The sequence below is a fragment of the Synchiropus splendidus genome, chromosome 17 (genome assembly GCF_027744825.2).
Source record: "Synchiropus splendidus isolate RoL2022-P1 chromosome 17, RoL_Sspl_1.0, whole genome shotgun sequence".
Taxonomy (NCBI): domain Eukaryota; kingdom Metazoa; phylum Chordata; class Actinopteri; order Syngnathiformes; family Callionymidae; genus Synchiropus; species Synchiropus splendidus.
This window is the reverse complement of record NC_071350.1, coordinates 4735016-4746004: the sequence shown is the minus strand read 5'-3', so window position 1 is coordinate 4746004 and position 10989 is coordinate 4735016. Positions and strand designations below refer to the sequence as shown.

Sequence of the window (10989 nt, the reverse complement as noted above, 5' to 3'; positions counted from 1 at the left end):
CTGATTTTCAGGGCCCACCAGATGGCACTCTCTGCTGTAAAGTGTTTGGACTTTAACAATAAAACATGATTATTTCTAAGCCAAGAGCGCCATCTAGTGGCCTCTGAAAACCAGGACACTGTTTCATCAACCCTGCAGTACTGTTTCATGAAGCCTCATCTACCCATCACTAATGTTACCTATCGAAGCAAAGTTAAAAAGAATAAGAACAAATGGAAAATAGATATTAAGAGTATCACCCTATGCATAATGTAAACATACGGTTGTCAACAAAGCCAGATGTGACCTGACGTACATTTGCCAGGATGAAGGTCGCTCCGCAGTGCATATGGATGCTTTAGTAAAACAATCAGAAAAATTACTGAATTTTTAATTTCAGTAAATTTCTGCTTGGTGAATTATGTATCACCCTCTCTTGTGAAAATGCAGATGAGATTGTTGTTGATTCATCTAACCACACAGTACTGCAGCCTTTCAGCCTGCCAGTCATCTGATTTAAGAAACCACAATGTCAAAATCTGAACTTCGAAAGCCCTGAGTCAACGCATGTCTCTGCCAACGCACTCATTCCTTGTGACAGTTTAAAATGCAGTGTACAGTCAAATCCATGAAAACTTCTGTGAGTGTTGGCTTGCAACAAAATCTATGCATCCTGACTTGGAATCGAACCCACTTCACATCGGTGCCATGTGGCACTACAGTAAGTCTGCACGTAACTTTCTTAGCCTGTCTATGAACAGACTTGGTGATCTATACCTGCACAGGCTTTTGATGCGCCACAAAAGTGAAGGCTCAAGTGTCAAGGAGTGGAGATGTTCTAGTAGCTTTACATTAGTGATGGGTAGATGAGTTATCATTAAACAGTAGTGTGGTACCTCGGTTCTCGACCACAATCCGATCCACAACTTTTCTCCACATAGATATTATATTTGTAATAACAAGGATATTTTATTTAAACAAAAAACCATCTTCCTGCAAAACTGCTTTGTGAATAACATATATCTTGTTGGTCAACTTTCCAATGATCCAGGGGTACTTCTGTCACGTGAGGAATTCATATGAAAGTAAAAAAAATTAACCTTCCTGTTTCACCTGGTGAATATGCCAAAGTATTTGGTGCTGTATCTTCAGGGTATGTATGTTATACAAAGACCAGCCAAGAATCAATGCTCAGCGAATATCCTTGTTGTCCCCAATAAGTACACTTACACACATACAAGTACACACGGATTTGTTTTAAAAAAGACTTGAAGAAGAACAAACTAGTACGACGGCTATTTCAGGGAGACGTTTGTACCAAACCACACATCCTTTTTTTATTGGAGCCAGTTTGAGAAAGTAGAGTGGAAGCTCCTTCCACATAAGTATTTGATTCATAATATAAAGTGAGAGAAATCTCTTTTAAAATTCTACACAGAATCTAACCCAGCAAAGAATGCATTAAGAAAAGATTTCAGAAAGATATTGACACCACTTGTCATTTTTGTAAATCCTCCACTGAATCCACTTTACATCTATTTTGGCTGTGACCTGTTGTGAAGGTTTCTGTGACTGTGACTTATAATAACTCATTTTGAATTATGTTGGAAGAATGTCGTTTTTGGTTTGTATGAAGAGCACTTATGTTCTGCCTATTTTATTATTAATTTTATTATAAACTCACCCAAGTTCCATATCCATAAATCCAAAGCTACTCACAGATCCCCCTCCTCAGATGGTTTCTTCATTGAAATAAAACAATATTTCAATGCAATTAAACATTCAACCAAAAAGCACAAAAATTAATCACTGCTTGCTCTCAATTTAAACGCTCCACTTGAACTATTTTGCCCCCTAGCGTTCATACATGTAATTTGTTATACATCCTTTTTTTGTTTTGCTTGTGATTACCTTACTTAACTTTTATTTTTGTCGTTTTCACTTGTATATTTCTCATGCTTTGTGTTGTCCATCCATATATAAATGTACCGCGATTTGACAATGTAATGGATCATAACTACACTATAAGTGATTTCATTAATTCACTACCTGTGACTATATTTGAATATATTTTCACAAGATTTCAAATAAAATAATTGGATTTTTCTGTGCATTATGTAAGGAGCTTTCTATCTTGCCTACGAGGTCTCAGTGGTTAACTTGGTTTATAGCAACCAAATAAACATAAGTCTTTTTCATTGAATCACAACTCTTATGAGGATTACATTTTATTAACAAAACATGAAAACACGCCAACATTATTTACAAATGACTAAACTTATTTTATATACAAAACATGAAAACACACTATTATTCACAAATGCCAGAACAGTTCACCTGACAAAACAGACCTTCACACATTCAGCATATCAAGAAACCGATTTACAAAAATCTGTGTTTGTTTGTACGAGCATGTGCAGTCCAGGTGGAAGTTTCGGGTTAAAATAAAGAAACTATTCCTGGGGTGTTTTCATCTACTACACAGTGATCAATGTCACTTTATGGTCAGCTGCATGGGGTGACAGAAAGTTACGAAAGCATGCACCAAGAAGAACTGCTCTCGTATTATTAATTACAACAATGATTTATTCGTTTTGTATTTGGAAAGTGACTTCACTTCAGTTAAACTGTGGGGAAGCCAGCATGAGCACTATGAGGCCTTTTAATTTCATAATACTGAAATTTGATGGAAGAAAGTTCAAATCCCAAATGAGTGATTTGTTTTTTCCCATTTGTTTTTTAAGATAAAGAAGAAAAGAAGAAGGAGCACAAAAGCACAAGAGCAGGACTGCCAGCCCCCCCGAGATCGATCCTGTCTTGACAGCTTTGTCGGTGGCTGAGATCTAGCTCCTTGTTCTGTTGCTCTACAACAATTCGTTCTGCTCGTAACGACCGAGGACTCCTGAACACGAAAACGAGCCCGTCCGAGAATTGACGGCGTCATACCGCATGCTGTCACTTCCGGTATGGAGTTGCCTGAATTTGACAGTCTTGTCTGTGATTGGTTGCCTCTCCACGAGCGTACATCTTGTACTGGTCTCGTACTCGCACGCAACGGTTTGGACGTCATTACATCCCGAGTTTTAAAAAAAACGAAGCACTGATCGATGACCGTTAAAAAAATGACGTCAGCACTAAAGGCATCAAAGACAGACGTCTGAGTCTGAAATAGATTTTGTTCTCCTCACTACTCTCCGGTCAGACATGGAGCTCGCCGCCACTAACTTTCTCTCATCGGTTGATCCAGGTTTCCACCATTCTCCATCTTCCTGCCACAGCATGATCGTTTGCACCTACGATCATCCCAGAGTCCCACTGGAACAGTCTGGACCAAACAGGGCTCAGCCAGGTGTGGGTTTGGCTTCTCCCAGACGTGCCAAGGACGCACCGACCCATGACGCCCAAGGCAACCAGGTCGTCTGCATCTTGTAAGTTGTTCAGTTGACCACACATTTTCTCACATTACTGTACCATATTGAATAATCGTTTTGAATCTGTTGGTGAGTGTCAGAGACGTGAATATGAATTTCTGTCCTGTACTGAATGTCTGGTTTTTGTTTGTGTTTTCAAGTTTCAAATGTCTCTCTTCAACCAGGGAACAGAAAAAAGCAGCCCGTTTAAAGACGGACAACAAAAAGCCACCTTTGCTGACCTCAAGCACCACATTCATTTCCAAACAAATGTCTTGGCTGGTATCTGCGCAGTCACATAGCGACATGCTTTGGGACTCTCTCACCTCAATTAAAACCTTGAACGCCCCCTTATTTTTGCCTTTCATGTTGTCATGTGACTGTCGCCACTGCTGTCTTCAAATGGAACTCCCAGCTCTTCAAGTCTCTTCAGGATCAGTGATGCCAAGTGCTGGGGATTTTCCACTGTTGACAACACCCTGATGACTGATGATTGCTTTTATTTGGGGCGCAGGCCTAAATGATAGAAAAAAACAGTGACTGCTTGATGGCATCCACAATGACAGATATACTTTTGCAGTTCAACAAATAAAACAATTCATTCAGAACATGATGACTGAGCTAGATGTTGGGAGTTGCTGCTCCCCTTTCAAAACAACTTGATGTGGCATAATGCGATGCATGAAGAACATGCGGGTTGTTCAAACAAGCTGAGAAAATACAGAATTTATTTCACAATATAAAAACAGATTGCCTTCATATGGCAGCAAGTGTAGAAAAAACATGTCATTTATTGCAATGCAAGTATTATAAAGGCCACTTACTATGGTTTTTCGATGACATAGGCTGTTGGCTGTACCTAGTTACTATCTCTCCAGATCTTGAGGTGTGTTCCTGTATGACCTCCTTAACTGGGCTTGGGTACTGCTGCAATGTTTCCACACAGGTGAGGCACTTGGATTTGGGAAACTGTGTCTTCCAGTCTGTCTGAGGAGTCAAGTCTTTTTTTGGAGCACTATTAGGTCATTTTGTGCATTGTTTTATGTCTCCACATAAATTGGTGTGTCAATCCACTGCTTGGACTGATTTTGGAAGACAATCTTGTGTCTTGCGAGGCCTGAAATGAAAAAAAAAGAGAATGAACAAACGTGCAAAAATAGTCATTTTTATGTTTTTTTGAAAACATACAAAATCTTTGCAGAGAGAAATCACTTATTTGTATGCATTATGGTTTTACATTGTTTTTAAACTTTCTCTTTACCTTCCTTGAGTAACCATCCACGCCACCGAATATCACAATGTTGTATGTATTAAAGAAAAGGAAAGCACAATAAGCACAGTGTAAAACTAAAATTATTTTTGCACTCAACAGGGGCATTCATAATAACTCTGAAATCATGAATGTGGACAAACAAATATTTGATGTGAAATAAAGATGTCTGTTTCTCATTTCTCGAGGGATGCCTCAATATCACTTACATGGGGAGGTGATGGGTTGTTGTCAAGCTCCTCTTCTGAACACTGAAGAAGACAACAGAGTTAGTTGCTCATAGAATGCTGGCATGAACTGTTCAGCGAATCAGAAACAAGTCCATAATAATAAAAACTGCTTTGCAAACTAACTGACTGAACACAGTCTGATTTATTTTTATATTAATCACACATCACATTTGACGATCATATGAGCAAAAATAAATAAATATGAATATAATATGAAAATAACTGGTGTGTCCAATAAATCCAGTAAAACTGCGGGGGTCCCCCCTGAAAAAAAGTGGTTAATTTAGAGAGGGACGTCAACCAAAGAGCGAACCTGACTCCTCGAACTGACACTTGGCTTCAGGGCCTCATGCTAACTTGTTGCTGAGCTTCTCATCTCCTCAACGGGGCTAATGAGCATCATGTAGAGGACCGTGCATCTTTCAACATCTCCATTCATTCCATGTGTTTCATAACAAATCCATTGGTTAAGAAAACGTTTAAGACTATGACTCACCTGAGGCTGTTGAGCGCTGTTTCCTTTGCCGCGCGCCATTTTTCTTAATTGAGGATTCAGTTGCAGCAGGACCCGCCTTCCCCGTCCACTGAAGCGTCTTGTGAATGGTGGAGAGTTTCAGCCAATAAGAGCAGAGGACTTCAAGCGGCAGCTCAGTGATTGGCTGACTATGGTGGCAGTCTCATGTGCACGAGTTGAGCGCGAGCGTATGACACTTCGAACTCGGCAGCCCGAGGTTGAGCGCGCGCGTATGTGACGTTGAACCAAGACACGTTCGCTCAAGTCGGTGGCAGAGATCTAGCTCCTTGTTCTGTCGCTCTATATTTCGACTCGAACAACTCGTTCTGGTCGTAACGAACGAGGACTCGTGAACACGAAAACGAGCCCGTCCGAGAATTGACGGCGTCATACCGCATGCGGTCACTTCCAGTATGGAGTTGCCTGAATTCGACCGTCTTGTCTGTGATTGGTTGCCTCTCCACAGCGTACATCTTGTACTGGTCTCGTACTCGCACGCGACGGTTTGGACGTCATTGCATCCCGAGTTTAAAAAAATACGAAGCACTGATCGATGACCGTTAAAAAATGACGTCAGCACTAAAGGCATCAAAGACAGACGTCTGAGTCTGAACTAGATTTTGTTCTCACTACTCTCCGGTCAGACATGGAGCTCGCCGCCACCAACTTTCTGTCATCGGTTGATCCAGGTTTCCACCATTCTCCATCTTCCTGCCACAGCATGATCGTTTGCACCTACGATCATCCCAGAGTCCCACTGGAACAGTCTGGACCAAACAGGGCTCAGCCAGGTGTGGGTTTGGCTTCTCCCAGACGTGCCAAGGACGCACCGACTCATGACGCCCAAGGCAACCAGGTCATCTGCATCCCCTCGCTGAAGACAAAACAGGTAGGAGAAGACAGAGGAACACCAACCGAGAGACTTGGACTAGATTCTGCACAGTCTAAACTTAGTGTCACCTCGTGTGTTTGATCGGTGACATTGATCACGTCTGTACGTTTTGGATTATATCAAGCGTGAAATCACATTTTCTCAAACAAAATGTCAATTTGTCGTTACAACTCAACAGAAACAAGGATTGGGTGCTTGTGTTAGATGTATTTTCACACTGTGCTGATGCTTTTCAGGTGCTGAGGAGTCCAAATGGGACCGTTCTGGATGCCTCTGGACTCTTGTAAGTTGTTCAGTTGACCACACATTTTCTCATATTACTGTACCATATTGAATAATCGTTTTGAATCTGTTGGCGAGTGTCAGAGACGTGAACTGTTTTTGTGTGTCGGTTATATGAATTTCTGTCCTGTACTGAATGTCTGGTTTTTGTTTTGTGTTTTCAAGTTTCAAATGTCTCTCTTCAACCAGGGAACAGAAAAAAGCAGCCCGTTTAAAGACGGACAACAAAAAGCCACCAAACTCCTTTATGCTGTTCATGAGGGAGAACAGGTCCAGGGTGGCAGCTGAGATGAAGATCAGCAACGGCTCTGTAGTGTGTAAAGCTCTGGGACAGATGGTGGGTGTGTGGGCTTCAAACGAAATGCAGCGAGTGTTGCCTTTTATCCAAATCACCCAATTCAATTCTGTCTTGCCATGTGTCCACAGTGGTGGTCTCTGACTGCCCAGCAGAAGGAGGAGTACTACCAGCGAGCCCTGCTTGAGAGAAGACTGCATGAACAGCAACACCTAGACTGCCCCAGGGTCGAACACGCGGTACGCATGTGCAACATTAAAGCATGTTGTTACTGACATGGATGACCAAACCCTAGTTAGTTCATCTGTGAGTGCCTGTTGAAAGCCAGTGTTGATGGGCTGAAGAGGCTCCATGATCATGTACTAACTTTTGATGGACACTAGATGGCACTCATTGTTCAATCTTTGGCTTTACTACTCAGTGCTCAATGTCACTTTATGCTCAGCTGCATGGGGTGACAGAAAGTTACAACGAAAGCATGCACTAAGAACAACTGCTGTCGTATTATTAATTACAACAATTATTTATTCGTTTTGCATTTGGAAAGTGACTTCACTTCAGTTAAACTGTGGAGAAGCCAGCATGAGCGCTATGAGGTCTTTTAATTTCATAATACTGAAATTTGATGGAAGAAAGTTCAAATCCCAAATGAGTGATTTTTTTTTTTTTTTTTTAAGATTAAGAAGAGAAGAAGAAGGAGCACAAAAGCACAAGAGCAGGACTGCCAGCCCCCCCGAGGTCGATCCTGTCTTGACAGCTTTGTAGCCGATTTTTACCCTGGATCTATCACTGCTGAGTTGCCAGACTTAAGCAAACTCTATGGACCCGACTTCATGGAGGAATTTAGCAATTTAGAGGGGACCGGTTTCTCGGCCAGGGGAATTCATATTTAGTCACCTTTTTATTCTTTGTTTTTGTGCTGACAAGTCCTTGTGGAAACATCTGCCTTCCGCGCCATTTTCTTGCCAACAATGGATCCCAGCGACGTGGTGCAGGAGAGACATCCATCATAAGAGCAGCTCCTGAAAACAAGAGAGGCACATTTCATCATCTGGAGTACAATACAGTTGGCTTCACCAAACTTTGTTGTGCATCTGTGTGTGGCAGAGAAATGCATATGAAGCTGTAATCAAACCAGTGGACTTGTGAACCAGTCCCCTACAAACTCCAGGGGAAAACACTGACAATGAGGGAGATAAACATTGTGAGGTTGTGCTCCATAGAGCTTAACCTTACACTAACAGTAGACTAACCTTTGGCTGCCTCCTTTCCTTATGGATGGATGCCTGTCTGTGGTGTCCACTTCAACATCAATGCCCTCATTAAAGTAAAAGATTTCTTTTTTGCTCGTTGCTTTTCTAAACTGAAAAAAATAATGTCAATTTTGTTCTCCTTCCTCAAGCCATTTAGTCCATGATCTAACAAATGCGCCCTTCGCTCTACAAAAATGTAGACAGATTATCAAGAGGTTATTTAGTGAGTAGCACAGATGTCACCGAGATCAGCACTGTTAAAGCTGTCACATATTATCAATACCCCGGTGATACTAAGAGAGAGTTTGCATTTTGTTCTTTAACCAGTTTTCTCACTATGAAAGTTGACTTGCGTCTGACATTTCAGTCAGTTTCAAGTCAACACGAGTCTTGCCATGGCAAAGACCAAAGAGCTCAGTGAGGACTTGAGAACACACATTGTAAATGCTAAAATAGAAGGGAAAGGGCACAAAAAAATGGCAATTTCAGGTGCCAGTAGCAACGGTGTGCCATCTGGAAGTACCAAAAATTTCACACCGTCAAAAACCTCAAAGGACGTGGACAGAAGTCAATAGTGGCAACGGTGTACCATCTGGATGTCAGGTTTACTCTGCAATCTTCTTATATCTAATTTATCCTCATTTGTTAAAAGGTTAGGACATTTTTGACACAATGTGTTTGTCTTTCACCAGATTCTCTTCTTCCATTCTCCTTATTCGAACAGCTTTACTCCCACTTTTCCTTAACAACATACCGACTTCATACTTTAAAAGTTCCCAGTTTGAGCTTTATTCTCAAGTTTAGCCTTCATCCAGAACTTCACGATCAAAGGTTGTAGCCTGAAGTTCTTGAAAGAGATGCATTAATTTTAATAAAAATGACGTTGTGGTCAGTAAGAGGGGTAGGATGTCTACAGTCACACCTTCCTTTTCAAGGTTATCTGAGATTAACCAAAAGTCTATCCTTGACAGATTGGAGCCAGATACACTGCTCCATGGATACGGTTTCTTAAATATCCAGATATCAACAAGATTGAAGGTGCTAATAAAAGTAACCAGATTTGCATTGGATTTATGGCTACTACTGGGAGACCGCTTCAGGATATTTTATTAATAAATATGTTAGTATGGCTGTAATGGATGATATAAGCACATCGTTCTCCTTTTTTTAATTATAACCATAGATGTTTGAAATGATTAAAATTCCTTCCCTGAATGTAATTTCTTGTGAGATGAAATGACCATTTGGGTCACAATGTGTGTGTGAGACCTCACCACCAGAAGTGTTTTTAAAGAGTAGTTACTCCACCAGATCGTTCTGTTGCATGAGAGAACCGTAAAGTATTTCCCCACTGACTTCTCCAAAAAGATGCATCCCGTGCAACAGAGTGAGATTCCTGAAGAAAAACAAAATCTGAGTTAAACTGCTTGACAAAAAGAAAGGAAGCTTTCCTTTTAGTGTTCTCACGCAACCCCCGAGCGTTAAGAGAAACAATCAAAAACGTAGACAGATTATCAAGAGGTTATTTAGTGAGTAGCACAGATGTCACCGAGATCAGCACTGTTAAAGCTGTCACATATTATCAATACCCCGGTGCTACTAAGCGAGAGTTTGCATTTTGTTCTTTAACCAGTTTTCTCACTATGAAAGTTGACTTGCGTCTGACATTTCAGTCAGTTTCAAGTCAACACAAGACTTGCCATGGCAAAGACCAAAGAGCTCAGTGAGGACTTGAGAACACACATTGTAAATGCTAAAATGGAAGGGAAAGGGCACAAAAAAAAATGCCAATTTCAGGTGCCAGTAGCAATGGTGTACCATCTGGAAGTACAAAAATTTCACACCGTCAAAAACCTCAAAGGACGTGGACGGAAGTCAATAGTGTCACCTCAGCTTGCCAGAAAAATCAAGCGGAATGTTGAAAACAATCCAACGACGACTACCAAGGCTGTCCTAACTAAGTTTGAGCGCTGTGACTCTGTCAAGGCAGACACTCCAGCGGGTACTGCACCCAAGTGGCCTCTATAGACGTCGACCAAGGAAGACCCCTCTGCTTCAACCAAGGCATGTAAAAGCTTGACTGACCTTTGCAAAGACACATGTAAAGAGAGATCAAAGCTTCTGGTCGTCCGTTCTGTGGTCAGATGAAACAAAGATGGAGCTTTTTGGGCACAGAGTCGTGGCTTTCATCTGGAGAAAGAAGGGTGAAGCCTTTAAACCAAAGAACACTCTTCCTATGGAGGTGGAAGTATAATGCTGTGGGGCTGCTTTTCTGCCAATGGACCTGGCAGCTTGGTTAAAGTGGAAGGAATCACGAGGAAAGAGCAGCACATCAAGATCCTTCAAGAAAACCTCAAGAAGGCAGCGGAGAACCTGGACCTGGGGGAGCATTGGACCTTTCAGCAGGACAATGATCCAAAGTATGCGGCGAAGGTGGTGAAGAAATGGTTCCAGGACAATGATATTCATGTGATGAAGTGGCCAAGTCAAAGTCCTGATTTAAACCCCATCGAGAACCTTTGGATGGAGCTCAAGAAACGGGTGGCAGCACGGAAACCCTCCAACCTCAAAGATCTGGAAACATTTGCAAAGGAGGAATGGTCCAAATTTCCTCAAAATAATCCATCTCTCCTGCTCGCTCAGTGTCACACGCTCGTGCTCAACTTCGGTTTCACTCGCTCAACCACATGCAGTTACCCAGCTGCCACAAAGTCAGCCGATCACTGAGCTACCGCTTGAAGTCCTCTGTTCTCATTGGCTGAACTTCTCCACCATTCACAAGACGTTACAATTGGGAGGATGGCGGGTCTTGAGGAACTGAAATAGTAAGTTCATAAAAAAGGCACAAGACAATGAGAACAACT

General features: G+C 41.7%; 1 protein-coding gene and 1 long non-coding RNA gene across 5 annotated transcripts; one reads left to right on the top strand and one right to left on the bottom strand.

Moving 5' to 3' along the window:
* Positions 1-2235: 2235 nt before the first annotated feature.
* Positions 2236-10198, bottom strand: LOC128748667 (uncharacterized). Of its 4 annotated transcripts, none has more exons than XR_008412818.1 (7): positions 10014-10198; positions 9400-9521; positions 8126-8235; positions 5386-7894; positions 4869-5153; positions 4214-4506; positions 2236-3905 (listed from the first exon to the last, which is right to left on the bottom strand). It is a non-coding gene; the product is annotated as an uncharacterized LOC128748667 (long non-coding RNA). The 4 variants fall into 4 exon arrangements; XR_008412819.1 differs by having other exon boundaries at positions 4869-4910; XR_008412820.1 differs by having other exon boundaries at positions 4869-6277; positions 7770-7894.
* On the top strand, positions 5979-8354 carry LOC128748666 (transcription factor 7-like 1-B). Its single transcript, XM_053847615.1, has 5 exons — positions 5979-6292; positions 6532-6578; positions 6767-6914; positions 7004-7111; positions 7550-8354. Exons 1-5 carry the CDS (start codon positions 6050-6052, stop codon positions 7763-7765), a joined length of 762 nt encoding a protein of 253 aa, XP_053703590.1. The 5' UTR covers positions 5979-6049; the 3' UTR covers positions 7766-8354.
* Positions 10199-10989: the final 791 nt, after the last annotated feature.